The sequence below is a fragment of the Marmota flaviventris genome, chromosome 5, assembly GCF_047511675.1.
Source record: "Marmota flaviventris isolate mMarFla1 chromosome 5, mMarFla1.hap1, whole genome shotgun sequence".
In the NCBI taxonomy this organism is placed as follows: domain Eukaryota; kingdom Metazoa; phylum Chordata; class Mammalia; order Rodentia; family Sciuridae; genus Marmota; species Marmota flaviventris.
The window spans coordinates 73,493,711-73,512,067 of record NC_092502.1 but is presented as its reverse complement, the minus strand read 5'-3'; the positions used below and the strand labels follow the sequence as shown (position 1 = coordinate 73,512,067).

The 18,357-nt window shown below is 39.2% G+C and overlaps 1 protein-coding gene and 1 non-coding gene across 6 annotated transcripts in view; both read right to left on the bottom strand.

Annotated features, from left to right (window-relative positions):
* Epb41l4a (erythrocyte membrane protein band 4.1 like 4A) overlaps positions 1–18,357 on the bottom strand; it is a 231,624-nt gene that overhangs the window by 25,501 nt on the left and 187,766 nt on the right. For all 5 annotated transcript variants that reach the window (XM_071612342.1, XM_071612343.1, XM_027927707.2 and 2 more), the window contains 5 exons: positions 15,422–15,512; positions 12,016–12,099; positions 11,325–11,438; positions 6,000–6,047; positions 4,886–4,963 (listed from right to left, as the gene is read on the bottom strand). In XM_071612342.1, the coding sequence (XP_071468443.1) occupies positions 4,886–4,963; positions 6,000–6,047; positions 11,325–11,438; positions 12,016–12,099; positions 15,422–15,512 (415 nt within the window). The remainder of the gene's footprint in view (positions 1–4,885; positions 4,964–5,999; positions 6,048–11,324; positions 11,439–12,015; positions 12,100–15,421; positions 15,513–18,357) is intronic.
* On the bottom strand, positions 805–878 carry Trnat-ugu (transfer RNA threonine (anticodon UGU)). The gene has a single exon. It is a non-coding gene; the product is annotated as a tRNA-Thr (tRNA).

Sequence of the window (18,357 nt, the reverse complement as noted above, 5' to 3'; positions counted from 1 at the left end):
ATAGTGGAATGAGATGGACATAATTATCCTAAGTATTGCACAAATGGTGTGACTCTGCATCATGTACAAACAGAGAAATGAAAAGTTGTGCTCCATTTGTGTAAAAAACAATTTTAAAAAAACCCAAATTTGAATTGGTTAAAATAATTACTCCAAGACAATTATCAGCATATGGCAGAACCAACACCCTGAGCTAAACCTGGGGTTATACCCTGACAAGTCACTGGCTCTTAAGCAGAAAAAAAGGAAGGAAGAGTAGGAAAGAAAAAGAAGAAAACTGTTGAGGAAAATAACAAGATACAAAGAGCGAAACAGGGGGCAGAGAGTGGAGAGGGAGATGAGGATGCAAGTAGAGAAACTAGTGGAAACAGTGACCATCACATTAGATAATGTGGCAGGAAACTCTGCTCCAACACCCAGCTGCTTTACAAAAAAGAAGCGAAAAATCATCTTCTCAAACATCAAAACCTAGAAGATGGAAGGATGCCCACAGGATTATGAATACCGTAGAAGGAGAATAACTGAAATGGAAGGGGGTAAGGGAAGACATAAACGACATCCCAAAGAGAAGAGAGTGGCCTACTGGTGTTGTAGGAAGCACTGTGGAATGACACCTGCCAGTTAATGCACAACTAGGAGAATCTTCACACACCTGGCTTCATTAGTTCTGGACCCAAAAGTGGGGTGGTGGTGGGGGGATTATTTACAATTATAGTTTTCTAAAATTAAAACTCAAAACAATACCTCTTGCTTCTAGTATTAATGCTCCACTGTTTTTTGTGGGGGTTTTTTATTTGTTTGTTTTGGGGGTGCTGGGGATTGAACCCAGGGTTTTTTTGCATACAAGGCAAGCACTCTACCAACTGAGCTACATCCCCAGCCCTACTTTTTTTCTTTTAATGGTGTTAAAAGCCTGCTTTGAAGTTGATTTGTAAACATTGTTTTATTAATTTGTTTCTTTTCACACAAATGGAGAGATGTTTAAATTGTTAAGCATGGAAACAGTAAAGCAGGTTAAGCCCCAGTGGGTTGATTTTCTGAGAAAAACAACCTTCCCACAGAGTATACTCAAGCTGAACAGGAAAGACTTCCCATTAAAAAAAAAAAAATCCAGCAAGGAAAGGCAAAAGGAACACACAAAGATCACACACACAACCTCCAAAAGTAAAGCTGACTCTCTAGTTCTATTGGACACATCACAGGCTTCAAAAGAGATTTTTGAAAAGAAGATCCGTCCAGTAGCTGTCCTCCCCAGGCTACAGCCTCCCAAGTGAAGACAGGAAAGCTGGAGTCAGGAGCAGACTGATGAGGGTGAGGATGACGATGCAAGCAGAGCTGCTGCATCTAGAGACTTGCTGGACCCCATCCTAAGGGCTCCGGAGTGTGTGCTGAGGATATGCAAGGTCCCACCAGCAGCCAGGAAAAGGAAATGCAGATGGGGTCAAAGAGATTCAACCTCTCCCCCAAAGAAGTCTTCTGCACAAGTAGGAAGTCAGACGTTAGGAAACAACCTTTCATTGTGAACAAAAGACAGATTGGGACAGTAGCAAGGCTAGTGTTTACATGTTCAGACCCATGCATCATGAAGAACGAGTGCATTCTGGCAAAATATAAAAGGCTCATAATGGGAGGGAGGGACTGGCAGTAGCACAGCATAGTAGGTAAGTGGCACCCGGAGACAGCGTAATGACTTTGCACCCTCCCTCCAGGCACACTGGTACCACCAGAATTTGCAGGGGTGGAGATCAGAACTGAAAGACATACTTCCTCTACCCACTTTTTGTCATGCTTTTGAGAGCTAGACTCTAGATCTTCTACGGATGTAGAAACTTATACAACCCTAGGACAATATTTCTCCAGGTAGAATAAATGAGTGTGAAAGCCTTCTGGATCCTTCATTTGAAATGTGTGAATGTGTTGTGAAAGCTATAAAGCACACTGACATTTAAACATTCAGAGCCACTTCCATTCTAAAACACGCTTCCTACCTAGCACCAAGAAAGCCGAACTAAAAAATGTCCCCAGGGATTGGCTTACTTCACTTAGCATGATATTCTCCAACTCCGTCCATTTACCTACAAATGTCATAATTTTATTCTCTTTCAATGCTGAGTAATATTCCATTGTGTATATATTCCACAGTTGCTTTATCCATTCATCTATTGAAGGGCATCTATGTTGGTTCCACAGTTTAGCTACTGTGAATTGAGATGCTATAAACATTGATGTGGCTGCGTTTTAAGTCCTTTGGGTATAGACTGAGGAGTGGGATAGCTGGGTCAAATGGTGGTTCCATTCCAAGTTTTCTAAGGAATCTCCATACTGCTTTCCAGAATGGTTGCATCAATTTGCAGACCCACCAGCAATGTATGAGTGTGCCTTTTCCCCCACATCCTCACCAACATTTATTTTTATCTGTATTCTTAATAACTGCCATTCTGACTGGCATGAGATAAAATCTTAGAGTAGTTTTGATTTGCATTTCTCTAATTTCTAGAGATATTGAACATTTTTCAAATATTCTTTGGTCAAATGTATATCTTCTTCTGAGAAGTGTTCAGCTCCTTAGCCCATTTGTTGATTGGGCTGTTTGGTTTTTTGGTATTACGTTTTTTGAGTTCTTTATATATCCTGGAGATTAGTGCTCTATCTGATCTCTATTTGCTCTATTTGCTCTATTTGCTCCCAAAATGTAGGCTCTCTATTCACCTCATTGATTGTTTCTTTTGCTGAGAAGAAGCTTTTTAGTTTTACTCCATCCTATTTATTAATTCTTGATTTTTGTTCTCTCTGATAAGTGGATGCTGATCCATAACAGGGAAGGGGGAGGCATTGGAAAAATGGAAGAACTTTGATTGAACAAAGGGGAGGGAGGGTGGGGAAGTTCATGGGGGCAGGAAAGATGGTGGAACGAGATGGACATCATTAGGTACATATCTGACTGCACATATGGTTTGACGCTATATCATGTACAATCATAGAAATGAAAATTTGTGCTGCAATTGTATACGATGAATCAAAATGCATTCTGCTGTCATATACACCTAATTAAAATAAATAAATGGAAAAATTTTGAATTTGGAAAAATGAATAACATTAAAAAAAAAAGCTAGAGGATGTCTTAAAAAAAATTTAAATAAATAAATAATGTCCCCAGAGGAGAGAGGAGAAAGCTCCCCAAAAAGGAAACACCTAGGAGGAACACTGAAGCTAGTGGTGCCAGATCAGTAAGCAATTTAAGGATTTGGTGGCAACCTTTCAATAGTGTTTCATTTTTAACAGCAAATGTCTCCATGAGTACATTTAGCCCTAAAAAACATTGTTTTTAAACAGGCTCTCTTCTGAGCAGTTGAGAATGGAGCAGTATGAGCACAATTTGGAATATACTAAGCAAAACAAAGACATGTTAAAATTCTGTTTTGATCAATAAGTACAAGTTTTAAGTAGGAAAAAAGTAGGGTGGGGGTTGCTTTGTTTTTTCTTGTCTATACAGAAATACTGGTTTTTAGAAGCTGGTTTTCTTTCCTGAGGGAAAGCCACCTCCCACACTGGGTTTCTACAGGTAAAGAAACAGATCGTTTCCTTGAGAAAAATATTGTAGCACGCTGTGATCTCACATCTATCTGGCGCAACTCCAGTCCCTAAGAAGGCTCCACATCGAAAGCTCTTCCTAAGAAAGTGGTCCACTCTCACAATGCTGTCTGGGCTATTATGATGCAGGCTTTGTAGTTAGGGCAGATTCAGTTTGTGCCAGGCACAGGGCTCCAAGTACTAAAGAAGAACCTTGGAGATTATCTAGTCTGAGAGAGAAAAAAAATGACCTAGAAAAGCAAAGGAACCAGGCCAAAGTTCCACACTTGATGAAAACAGGTTTCTCTACAGTGGCATGACTGATTTATTTTACTACGAGACACTTCTTTGTGGTGGGGAGCTGTCCTTTGCATTGTGGGATGTATAGCTGCATCTCTGGTCAATAGCAATCTCCTTGTTCAATACTGATAAAAAATAAAATAAAGAAAGTCTCCAGATGTTGCCAAATGGCCTTGGGGAGGAGGCAGAGAGGACAAAACTCTCCCGGTTGAAAACCACTGGGTTTGAAACTGGTATGACCGGTAACTAATTTCTTCTGCCTCCCAACCTGGTGCTCTTTTCATTAACACCATGAATACTTGTTTGCAAATATATATTTTGAAACTACAGAGAAGAGATGAATGCATTAAGCCAATGCTAATGCTGATTACATGCCAAGTAGTGTATTAATGAACTCTTAAAAATGAATCTTGGAAATGTGAACTGACAGCATTTATTAACCTGTGTGTGCCTGACATGAATGTCAACACAAGGACTGGGGATGTAGCTCAGTGATAGAGCATTAGCCTAGCACGCACAGGGCCCTTGGTTCTATCCCCAGTACCAACAGAGAGTGAGAGAGTGACACAGACAGACAGGACAGACAGATAGACAGAGGAGATGAATGTAAACATGTATAGCACAGAGATCAACAAAAGGCCAAAACTATGGTATCTTGGGGTTGGGTAAGGTACAGTAATGTCACATTAAATATACCACAAGGAGAAGTCACTCTACAAATGGTAAACTTTGCTGCCAGACTTAGGCAAATTCACTACACATGGTACCTAAATAGGGAATCATCTTCTTAAAAAATAGAAACCAAAAGGGACCTCACTATCAAACCGTTTAATCATCTTATTGTAAGGACTTAATACTCAGTTGAAAGAGCTGAGGTTTCCTAAACTAGTGTGTCAGATTCCTGGTAACACAGATGAGAAAACCAGGTTCATGAATAAGTGGGACACACAGATTCTAGTACCAACAGCAGCCTCTGATTTCAGAGTTCCCGTTAGTTATGTTGTTTAGACATTACCTGTTTCTCTTTTTCCGGTGTTCTCTGTTAGAATTTTCGGATTCACTACCACTGCTTGTGTTACAGCGTGAGCGAGACCTGAAGACAAAATGAGAAGAGCAAAGGAGAAAACCCAGGTGTAAGACAAATGAAAAGTTTCAGAAAGGCTCATTTGGTTCTTCTGAACTAATTTTGCAGTCAAGTTACTGATCCAAACATAAAGAGCTACCTTATCCCTCTCCCAGTCAGTGCTTCTGACCTCAGTCAGACATCAGAACAAGCCTACAGCCCAGGGAAACAGCAAGACAGGGGAAAGATGGAAACAGATTAAGGCAAATGTCATCATGTTCCCAGAAAGGACCACAAAAACCAATCACTTCTAACAAAACTCTGCCATGGCAAAGCTGTGAGTCCCTGTGGTGACTAAATATGGAGGAAGAGTCTCACCCCTCCCTATCCCCTACACAAAGAGGCAGAGTTTATTTCCTCTGACTTTGAATTTCTATAGGTCCTGTGACTGATTTGTGAGGTGTGAAAGATACTCTGCCAATTCCAGAACTAGCCCTTAAAAGAACTGATTGCTTCTGCTTCCTCCCAGCCACCATCTAAAGAAGTCCAGGCCAGCCATGCAGACAGACCAGATAGAGAGGTCTTAGGCCTCAATCCTTCTGCCAAAATTTCAACATGAGACAAAAAGGGCTGCTAGACAACACAGCCTCTGCCACCATCAATCACAGCCTCATGAGACCCTGAGCAAGACCAACTAAAGAACTGCCTTCCATTGGACAGAATTAAACTGTACGTAAATATGTTATATAAATAAATACATGTGTGTGCATATAGCACACACATAAAGATATGGCTGTTGTTGCTTTAAACCACCAAGTTTTGGAATGATTTGTAAACTAGCAATACTTAACTGAGATAGCTCCTCTGAAACACAAAGGAGCAGGAAGAAAAAGAGAAATGTCTAAGGATAGAACAGAATGGATGACTGAGAACCAGCTGAAACCAGTTGGAGTTTTGAAAGTTAAAAAAAAAAAAAATCCCATTCTTGCCTCAACTCTGAGCTAATCTGCTAGCCCTTCCCCACTCTCCCTGACTCTTCCATTTTTGCCCATTTTTGGTATTTTACCTCCTTCTTTGCTTTAGATCTGAGTCTTCACCACTGTTATGGGCTTTCCTATGGAAAACAAAAGAAGACATTAAAGAAAATAGAACATTACAATTGGCTAAGGAAAGCATATCAAGGCAGGCTTCATTGCAGTTAGTTCATGTCTGTTATACGTCTATTCACTTACCACACAGTTATGTCCCAGAAACACAACATACCACCCTCTGGCCTCGGGAAGCCAGAATTCCATAGGGAGCTACAGTCTACAAATAGCAACAAGTAGCTTATCTGTTAAGTTCCATTCAGCCAATGGTAGTGTAAGTCTGCAGTTTATAGGCCTGTAATCCTCTAAACCAATTTCTGCCATGGCCTAACTGATATCAACTCTTTTAGGATGACCTTGTTCAATATCCTGTCCTTCAAAGTCCTTCTACTGCTTCTCTAAACCTCTCCCACCACAACTCAGCCACGTACAGTATGGTTATACATTGGGCCACATCATCTGTAACCACCTCCAAACACTTTGCTCCCTGACCACAATCTCCTCTCCTTCCTGTTCACCACTTCCCATTGACGTTCAAGCAGCTCCAATGGGGCATCCTGGTTCAAGTGCAGGCTCCAAAGTCAAAACAAACTGAATGTGAATCCCATCTCTTCCACTGCCAAGTTGCGTGATTTAAACAAGTTACTTCTCTACTTAGTACCTCACTTTTAATAAACCTCCCATAAAAGGTTGTTATGAGGAGCAAATGAATTAAATGCACAGCAGGACCTGGGCCATTATAATACTGTTTACTCAACGATTTTCATTCTGCCCTTTCTTCCATCCTAGTAAGGCTGCCTATTGACCTTACCACTTTCCACCTTCACTTTTCTTCACTGTCCTCCTTATCCAACTTAGATTTCCTAGTCCCCCATTTCAATAACGTGCCTTTCACTGCATCTTTTTGGCAAAACATCACACATGGGTAAATCCAACTACCCAGGTTCTCTCCAAATAGTGAGCTGAGAAGTGCTGGAGGGAGTTCACAAGAAAGCATCTTACTACAACAGAAATCCAATTCATAAACCTCCAGGGGGGGCCCCAATGTGGTCCAGCAATCTCACCACCATTTTCAGACCCAAGGACTATGTTTCTGCAAAGCAGTATTAATTTCTTCTCTTGGACTCCTGGCCCATGGTACCTCTGCTTCAGCACATGGCTTTTCTTTCTCCTTCCAAAGGAAAAAGTGTCCATCGGATGGGACTCTTTCTTCTTCCTGCTACCAAATCTCAAAACTTATCAAAATATTTTAGTTATTTATGAGTCTATCCTGACAACTAAGATCAGTCCTTCCACCTTCTTATGGCAACTCATTGATACAATATTTTTCATTTTTCTAAAGGTAATAGTTTTTAAATTTTTTCTTTATTTCTTATATCATCTATTTCCTGTGAGTTCCCCTTCACTGCATTCCTTCCTTCCTCCCTCCCTCCCTCCCTCCCTCCCTTCCTCTCTCTCTCTGCATTTCATTTGTTTGTTTCAGTCGGCCTTTTAAGACAGAAGCCACCCTCATATGCAGTTCATAATGGCTCTCTCTTCCTATCTCAGCACTAAGCAATCAAGAGACCAGAGCCATCTAGATGGTGCCAAGCATGTTAACTGACCCCTCTGCTGTAATGTGAGGCAGCTTCTACCACTTCATTGGGGATCCTTTCAAAGTCAGGATCTGTAGGTATTTCTCGTGTACCTGTCTATTTTTTACAGTAGGATTTTCTCATCTCATGCTTGGGAGATAAAAGCTTAGCTTCTAGCATTCTGGGAATGAAGGAAAAAGGGTTAGAAATGCAGCCTGCTGCTTGGTCTCTCCATCTCCAAAACTAGCCTCCTTCACTGTTTCTCCACAGGACAGTAACTTTACAAGCACAAATGCAATCATGCTATCATACTCCCTTATAACAACTACTGGTCTAAGAATCAAACTCCTGAACAAGCCCAGATGGGCTATAAAGTCTGTCCCCATCTTTATCTCTGGACTCATCTATATTTTTATTCACTCTCAGAGTTTGAACAACACTGTCTTCTTTTCTTCTCATGAATGCTCTCTGATCCCTTCTACTACCTCTGGCTGGCATGATCTTTCCTTTCCTTTTGCTTTTATCTCAGTTTCTGGTTCACATGCCTAGCTTCAGGAAAACCTTACCCAACCCCCTTGATCCAGCAAACTTCTCTTAATAGTAATAGTTGTACAGGTATTTGATTTGTTAAAATCTACCATGCAGTTATGCTTATGATATATGTGCTTTTCTGTATGTATTCTAGGTTTCAACAAGATTTTCTTTTAATTCCTCTAAGCAAAAGGTAATACACCTTCACATAACTTATTAAAGTCACCATTGCACATTTTTTTGTATGATACATAAATTTCTCCTGTAACATCTGGTAAGCTCTCAAAGGACAAGAATTTTGTCAGTGTTGTTTAGCATACTACCCAGCATACTAATGGCACTCAATAAAGATTTTTAATGTAAAGATGGAAGTTGAGCTGTGCAAATACACTGTACTTCCAGAACATGTACTGGTTATCTTTTCCTAGAGCAGAAATGTTGAAACAAGCAGGCCTCAGGGTCTCCATAAACCCTGAAAACTATATGAAAATGTTTATATGTACCTTTTCCCTTAGGGACTGAACACAATGCTTTATCAGATTCTCAGAGGGTTCTTTGGCCACAAAAAAGTTAAGGACCACTATAGTAGACTTGGCCAAAATTTGATAGCCTACATCCAACTCATGACAAACAAGTGACAAATAAGAAATTTTGGTATCTTTTGCAAAACATATTTATCCTGGTATCCAAAGCAAAATAGAACTTCCTATTATTAACTGTAAATTCTTGAGATTCTTCCATGCTGATGACAAATCTCAGTTTTAAATGTCAGAGTTAATCCAGCAATGAAGGGATTTGTGCCCAGGAGTAAGGTAAATTTGTATGAAGATAAAACAAGACTAACAAGGACAGGGACATTTATAGGTCATTTACAGTGGAAAGAAACAGAAAACAATGCACTTTAGCTCTTCTATGCCAACATGCAGCAATGTCTGGTCTTCTCAAAATGAACATGCCCATCAAGAGATCTTTAAGTGACATGCAGAACAGACAGAAGTCTCTACGGATACTTAGGCAAAAAGATTCTCTTCTCAATAAATTTAAATGATCCTTTCCCAGGAATATATGCCAGTGAAAGGATCCTGTAACCACTTTCTTCAAATGCTTCTCTGTATTTCACAGGAAGCCAGCAGAAAACATAATCTCAGTATAGAAATCATTAAGTTTGGACTTGGGAATGTATATAGTCCATATAATTTCACACAATTTGAATTTTGATATACCTAAGCAAATCTTGGTAAATGTATTTTCAAATGCAGTAAAATCAAAATGACTATTTAGCATATATAATAATTTTATTTAGGGAGTGCTGACAAATTGTGCTAATAATTACAGATGAAAAGTATAAAAATCTACCCACTGAACAATAATAATACAGCGCAAAGTCCTTAATACATGTAGTCCTCTCCACCACTTAACGCCCTAACAACACACACACAAAAATTGTGCTTTAAAATGTTTTGTAATGATGTTGCTTTGGTTTTAAGAGTTGTACAAGTTGAACTAACTCTTCGTGTCTCAAGGAGAAAGTTTAGTAAGGGCAGGATGGAGCCTTATTTAAATGATTCATTATCCCCATCTTTTTCTGACCTACAGACCTGGATTCAAATTCCATATGTGCCACAAAAGACAAGCTACTGCCATTTCTCTCAGCCTGTTTTCTCATCTATGGAAAGGAGATGATAATGCTGGCCAGGTTTTTTCATTGGTAATCATTGCCATACTGACCCACTAATAACCTCCCCTTTTTGGTAAGACTGGAAACTAAGAAATTATATTTTCCTGGACTCCCTTGCCAGCTGGGTTCTAGTTGGAGAGGCACTCAGACAAGATTTGAAGGTAGGAAAAAAGGGAAGGTGATTTTGCTTCTGGCAGAAACTGTGGCATCCACTCCTACATTCCTGAAAAGTGGGTTCCAGAGCTTTCACTAGAGTGGTGGTGCCTCCAGCAATGTCAGCAGCAGTGCAGATTCAGGAAGGCGAGCTCAAAGGCAGAAACAGCTCTGGTTTCTGGACAATAACAACCCTTTCTCTTCTTGTATTCCACCAGTCCAGGGACAGCAACAGTGGCTAGATCGCTGGGTTATACCATTCTCCACCTTTTGTGCCTCAAATCCTACTCACATCTTTGTACCAATTCCCTGAATAATCCCTCTCTACTAGAAATACCTCATGACTGTATCAAAATGCCAGTTCCCAGACAGCTATTCTCAGAATCAAGTGAGATATACAGCAAACACTTTGCGATCTAGCTCCCTCTTGTCAATCCTACTCGGTGAAGGCCATGTAGACTCTTCTTCACCATCAAAGGGTTTGAGAGAAGTTGGACTTAACTTGGGAAAGCTGGGGAGCAAGAATGGGAAATCAACAGTAGAAGATATCAAAGGGGAGGATGAACAAGCCTGAACAAGGGCACAAGAGAAAGGAGGAGTCGGCTTCTAAACCCACAATGTGCATAAAAAGAGTCTTGATGGTTATCTGATATTATGACCTGAACTTTTAATAATTATCAAAGCCACTTATGTGACTTATGTGGGGTAGCCAAAGTAATTCCCCCTGAGAAGTGAAAGAAATTCCACTGGTATGTCATTTCTAGGGCTTCCTCTCTTGCGTCTGTCACATTACTCTGCCTGCTTTGCAGAGTCCAAAACTTACAAATGTATAAAGAATGTATAAAGATTAAGTGTACATACACAAGAAAAAAATCACATGAACGTTCTAACCTGCTAAGGAAAAGATAACAGGATTCATTTTCTCTGTGCTTTGAAAGGGTTTCACTGGTATTTATGTAATGATGTAAATCTGGAGAGCATAGCAGCCGGGCTTGGCTAAGAAACATGATAACTGTGGCTTTGTCCACCCAGATAGAAATATTTAATATATATTATTTATACTATAAAATATACATGTTACACATATCATTAGCATAGTACATATAAGACATTTTTAAAAATTTATTAATCAATTAAAATACAGAAAGCAAGTTCCCATTGATATTTCATCATTATTTCTCTAAAATTCTGGCTGTTTCAGATAAATGCTTCACCATCCCTAATTTGCTTTATCTCAGAAAAGAATAAACTTCCTGTTACCTTGAGAAGATGACCAGTAATGGCATTCTGAGAATCACCTGTTATAACAGCACACCCTGGGACCAAAGCGTTTGCTGAAAACTGCAGAGGAGCTGTGCTCAACTTACCTTCTCCTCATTGGCTGCAGAGAGTCATTGTCACTTCCACAGGAGGGGTTTCGACGCCGTGCATAGGGGAACTTTGGTGATTTAGTGCGGTCACTGGGAGAGTTGTAGAGCCCACTGGAGTGAAAGAGGAATGGTCAACATGTCTACTTGGAAGTTCTTACAAGAACTACACAGCAGGGGAAATTATCATTAAGGTGTCATTTAGAGTTTGCAGAATGTTATCTTACTCTAAACCATCCTAATGAACTTTCAGATGATTTCTTAACTTACATTAGTTTTCCCTTCTGTCTTTTCAGGAAAAAAGTTTTACATGAAGAGACATATTATTGTCATGTGTGGTGGCACACACCTGCAATCCCAGTGACCTGGGAGGCTGAGGCAGGAGGATCCCAAGTTCAAGGCCAGACTGGGCAACTTAGCAAAACTCTGTCTCAGAATTAAAATTTTAAGAAGGCCTGGGAATGTAGCTCAATGGTAGAGCCCCTGTGTGGGTCAATCCCCACTACTCACCCCTGCTCCCCCCAAACAAATCATACTATTGACTTCCACTTCAGAAATTCCCACCAGTCATGCTAACTTAGAAATCTCCCCAAGTGAGCAATCACATAGCGGTGGGATTCCTTTAGTCAGTGAGCTGAGATTGCTATCCCCTTTTGTTACTGTTCTTTATAAAAAGAATGAGTCCCTTTACCTCTGGGGACCATTTTCTTCCCACGGTGCTTGAGATTTGTTTCTTTGGGTATCAGGGCTGTTTTCATTCTTTACTTTCTTAAAGCTTTAATTTAAAAAAAAAAATAGAAAATAAATTGACTAGAAAACAAAGGGAAGTAAATTCACATACTTATTTCTTTAGTAAAATTACTTAACAAATGCTAAGGAGTGTGTGTATGTGTGTTTGCTTGTTCATACCTGTGACTCATTCCAAAAAGAACATGAGGTACCTGCCTGAAAAATATATTTCTCCAGCAAGTTCCACTGGGCTTCCTCCCTGCTTCTAGTTTTACTGCTTTAGGTCAATAGAAGACAGGTCTATCATTTGTTAATAAACTTTCAAGTGTCCACATCAGGACAGGAAGCAAGGATAACAACAAAACCAAGGAGAGAAGCAAGCAGAGGAAGGAAACCTGGGCTGCCAGGCTTATGTGACTAGCGCCCTCTGTGCAACAGACTCCCAGGGAGTGCAGACTCCCTGGCTCTGAACTCAGGTTTGAATCTCTGGAGGTCAGTCAACTCTGGGCAGGCTCAGCCCTGGGCGGCCCAAACTGACCTTTCCTCAGCTTCCGCTAAATCTTGGCTTCATCCTTCCAGATCAGAATTACTTTCAAATGCTATTTCCTGACTTAGTATCATCTTTCTGCCCTAAGAAGGTAAATATAACTGAGTTGTTATTCAATCCTAACAAATTGTTTTAGAAACACATAGGAAGGAGACTCTTCAGAGGTCACCAGTTGGGGTGGAGGGATGTCACTCCTCCCTTCATCAGGAGTCTAAGCTCCAGAAAAAGGTAAAGCTTTTTAACTCCTAACTACTTTTAACCCTGGCTTTTTGAGAGATCCTAGAATAGGAATATAGTAGAGTTCATAATTCTGACAAGATCATTTCAAAAGGAAAAGAAATGAACTGGTACCCTAGCATACTATATCCATACAGGAATTAATAGACACCTATGAAATAATACATCCAACAAAGGCATATACGCCATAGTCTTGGTAGGTAGCAGGTACATTTTATATAGGAACAATATATTATTTTTATAAAGGTTTAAAAAAAATCTGAAGTTCAAATTCCCAAAGTAAAAGTTTACCTTTTGAAATGAGAAAAATTAGTAAATATGGTGACGACTGAATACAATAGTAGAAACTGTGTGTGCATTTAATAAATAAGAAAGAAAAAGCAAGAGGTGGGGAGTAGAAAAAAAGGGAGATGAAAGAGGAATTGAGCGTAGACCGACATTAATAATAATAACGAAATCCCAGGTTAATTCCATTTTTTTCCCTAAGCTGTTTCACACCTGGAGCTTCAGTGGTAACTTGGAGCCCCCTCAGGTGTCAGTACTACCCCTAAGCAGGAATGCAGTCACAAAGGGGATTGAATTGTTTTATGTATGTTCTAAAAGACCCAGAATTTGATCTTCAGGGAAGATTACTGTTCTGATGCTGGACACACCTTAAGTATACCCTGTATGTGCAGAAGACATTGACTCCCTGTTCATAAGTGTGAGGTCAACCAGCAGAGACAGTAGATGGAAGTGTATCATTCAAAGAATCTGTCATTTCAGATGCTGGGATTGTGGCTCAGTGGTACAGCACTTGCCTAGCATGTATGAGATCCTGGGTTTGAGTCTCAGCACCACATATAAATAAAATAAAGGTTCATTTACAATATATATATATATATATATATATATATATATATATATATATATATATATATATATATATTTAATTTAATAATTTTTAAAAAGAGTGTGTCATTCCAAAAAGGAAATCTGTAATATCTTGGAACTGAAGAAAAGTTCATGTAGGTAGGCAAAACCCTGAGAGAAACTGCAAAACTCTGAGAATCCTCATATCTTAAAATAATCTTGTGAAGTGCAACTAATATGGAAAGCAGTATGGAGATTCCTTGGAAAACTTGGAATGGAATCACCATTTGACCCAGCTATCCCACTCCTTGTTTATTATACCCAAAGGACTTAAAAACAGCATACTATAGGGACACAGCCACATCAATGTTTACAGCAGTATAATTCACAATGGCTAAACTGTGGAACCAACCTAGATGCCTTTCAGTAGATGAATGGATAAAGAAAATGTGGTATATATACACAATGGAATATTACTCAGCACTAAAAGAGAACAAAATCATGGCACTTTCAGGTAAATAGATTGAGTTGGAGAATATTATGCTAAGTGAATTAAGCCAATCCCCCCCCAAAAAATGCTGAATGTTTTCTCTTTTATGAGGATGCTGATCCATAACAGGAGGCATGGAAGAAATGGAGGATCTTTAGATAGGGCAACAGAGAGGGAAGGGAAAGGAGGGGACAGCAGGGTAGGAAAGACAGTGGAATAAGATGGACATCATTATCGCAAGTACATGTATGAAGACACAAATGGTGTAAGTCTACTTCGTGTACAACCAGAGACATGAAAAATTGTGCTCTATATATGTACTATGAATTGAAATGCATTCCACTATCATATATAACAAATTTGAATAAATAAATTTTAAAAATATAATATTGTGCAGAAATTATTATTGTGCAGGAATTATAAACTAGATTCCTCAAAGTAGCCACACTCTAGCTAAAGGAAGACACCATTATTTACTAACAAAAGATGGAGTCAATGATGTAAGAAATACATCAGGTCACATATCTGTGAGTGCTTGAACTTCTCCATGATATATGGGGGCAACATCTAAAGAGAAAGCGAGCCTATGAAAGCGGCTCATTGTATGTTTCTAATGCTACTCCATGAACATAATTGGAGATAGGGGAAAAAAAATGACCCTGAAACAGTGTCTGAAAGGAGAACAAGGCAGATCTTTCAGGAAAACAATCCATGTAATATATTAAGGGAAGGTTTTTCCACTGGGGAATGCCTCTGGGAAAACTGATGCAGAAGACCGTAACAACTCTTCATACATATGCAATTGCTGACTCTGAGGCTCTGATGCTTCTACATGCTATAAACTCTCTTTCTGGGGCCACAGTTCGGCGCACTACTGTAATGAACACAGTACATTACACATAAATATCATCTACTTTATTTCACAAGTCCCTGTGAGTTAGTCCATTATATCATACCATTTCAAAAAAATCACATGGAATTTTCACTTTGCTGTTGCGAATGCAGACCATGGATGATCTGTGAGTTCATCACACTGACAGTAAAAGCATTTTCTCCAATAAGAGAGGCAGGTCTTGATGTTTAATATTTTACTGGCATTTTAAAATAGTCCTTGGCCCGGAGACTATCTACAGGACCCATGGAGCAAAATCAGTTAATTTTTTCAAAGTGAAAAAATTCTTAACCTTGCCAACAAGGACATATGACAGCATATGGTTGCATATTTCTTTAGTAACTACTGACCTTTTTATTGGTGAAGGTGCAATAATTTTAGTTGTTCCTTCAGTTTCTCCATTTTCCAGGTTTGTAGTTATCCGATTTATGCTATTTGATCCTATTAGGAAAGGTGAGGAAGAAAACACCAAAGAGAGAAAGGAGACAGAGATAAAGAAAACAAAGAAACATAAGAATTATTTTTATTTATCTATTTAGGTACTAGGGATTGAACCCAGTTTTACTCTACCACGGAGCTTCATCCTCCACCCTTTATTTATTTATTTTTTCTTTTTTACTGGGGATTTAACCCAGGGGTGCCTAACCACCAAGTTACATTCCCAATCCCTTTTATTTTTATTTTGAGACAGGCTCTTGCTAAGTTGCTTGGGGCCTCACTAAATTGTTCAGGCTGGCCTTATATTTGTGATTCTCCTGCCTCAGCTTTCCAAGTTGTTGGAATTACAGGTGTATTCCATCATGCCTAGCAGAATTATTACTTTAAAATGCAATTGTAGGGACATTGTGGCACTTTGTACCCATAGATTATATCTCCCAATAAATAATGAACCATCCAAAAAAATGTGACGTACTATTTTCTTTCCTTCCCTCCCTGCCTTTTTCTTTTCCTTTTTTGGTACTGGGGATTGAATCCAGGGGTACTTTACCACTGAGCTACATTGATAGTCCTGTTTTTTTATTATGATATAGGATCTAAGTTGCTGAAGCAAGTCTCAAACCTTCAATCCTCCTGCCAAGCCTCCCAAATTGTTGGGATCACAAGTGTACAAGACAGTGCCCAGATATGAGGTACTAGCTTTGGACGTGTACTAACCCCTCAACAATGTTCCAGAAATCTAGGAAGTGACTTTTTTGATACTTTCAGAGTAAATTAAGTTCCTATATAATGGACATTATTTACTTTGTTAATATAAGATTCTGGGATATTTAGTACCATATGTTGGAATATAAAACATAATAGTTCTTGGTAACTATATTGTGAAGAAATTCTCAGCATGTCATGATAGCCCCCATCTGAAATCAAACCAAAAAGAAGAAAAACTACCAAACCTGAAAATATCCCTATTCATAATCTGAATAGCAAAACAGAGTAAGATAGATGTTACATGTATCACTCACATACAAAACAAATTTTCCACATGTGTTTTTTATGGAAACATTCTTAAAAACCTAAAACTGAATTTTTAAAAGCAGTTATTTCACAGATTTGCATACATGCTAGATGGACCAGCAGAGGGAGCCCACAGCAGATGTGATGTTGGAAATCATGGTCAAAATAAAGATAAGTGAGACACTAGTTTTGAAGCTCTGGATCCTGTTCTCAGGGCAGAGGCTGAAAAGCCCTTAGGACTGAGATGCATGGGCTCTGGTGACACTTTTCTCCAGTGTCCATGACCTCACCTGGGAAGAGGCAATTCTGATGAGTAGGGGAAACAGCCATTGAGGATGCCCATATGCCTCAAATAAGTTTATGTGGCACGCAGGAACTTCTTCCTCAGGGTTGCTCTTGCAGGTATATGTCCATAGAACACTTGAACACAAAGCATACTCATCACTAACCTCTGAGGGTTTGAATTCTGAAGATGAGTTGGCAATATTAAGAAAACACTAGTATTTATTGAGCACTTACTATGCATCAGGTATTGTTTCAAGCGCTTCACACATATTTACTCAGATAATCCTCAAAAAAAATCCTATGAAGTACATACTAATATTATCCCATTTTCAAAGATAGGTCCCATATCCTAAGGCATATAGCTTTGAAACTGAGCAGACTGACTCAAGAGACTTTCCTCTCACCCACCACAATACACTGCTGTCCATCTACCATATAGGCCCCACCTAAGAACAGCCCAAAAGTCAGTTTAAATTATGGGGCAACAGTAAGAGAGAGATCCTTCAGAGGACAAGTGAAAGGCACATCCAATGAAGAGAGCATTTGATATACAACTAAAAGAAGAATTCCTTTTCTCATGGACAACCAAGACTGAAAGACAAGAAGAACATCTGAGCACTCCCGAAACTGGAAACTTCCTTCCAGAGGAGTTTGGAAGTATGTCTGGTTACCCTCCTGGAAACAGAGGTATTAATAAATATGCTTTTTACACAGAAAACAAATTTCAAATAAGAGTTCTTAAAACTATTATTCTAAGGAATCCGACGGGGATTCAATCTGAACTTTGTTCCTGTTTTGGAATCTGGATATGGACGGGTGAGTCTGATATATCCAGAACTTTTTAAAGGTGAGTTTATGATGCAGCCAGTAAGAATAACTGAACAACATTCCAAATTCAATGTTATAAAGAGTAGCCATTGGGTAAATTTTGCAAGATATAATAAATGGGACACAACCCATTCCCTTGAACTACTCCATGTGTATCGAATGTGGAAAGTGTCATTGTCTAAAGTCACTTTTGCCATGGCCACATGACCATTAAAATCACAAGGGCTAACTCTCAAAATTGCAGACGCAGACCTGGAATGGAGCTGCTTTTCACATGTGGAACCCCATGTGGTACTGCCCTGGAGCCAGGGCAGGAGAGGTTAATTCATTTGTGTACCAGACAGTAGGTGTGGCCTAACATTAATATTTGTAATTGTTACTAATGAGCTTTTTTTAAATGTGGTATTGTTTTCAACAGGTATTAATGATTTACAATATTAATGAAAGAAACCTTCATGTAATAGGGCTGTTTACACAGGCTGGGGAAAGGAGGATACATCAGAGAGACCAATTCCCAGTGCCACTGATATCAATCGCAAAAGAGCAGAGTAAAGGTGAACATTATGTCAGCCAAAGCCCTGTGTAACTAGCTTAAGAAGAAACTCTCGTCTCTCTAGACTGACTAGTCTTTTCTTAGTCTCACAATCACTCACTTTAAGGAAAGTGAAGTTGTTTAAGCACACTTAGTCTACTTCCAATCAAATTTTCCAAAATTAATGAA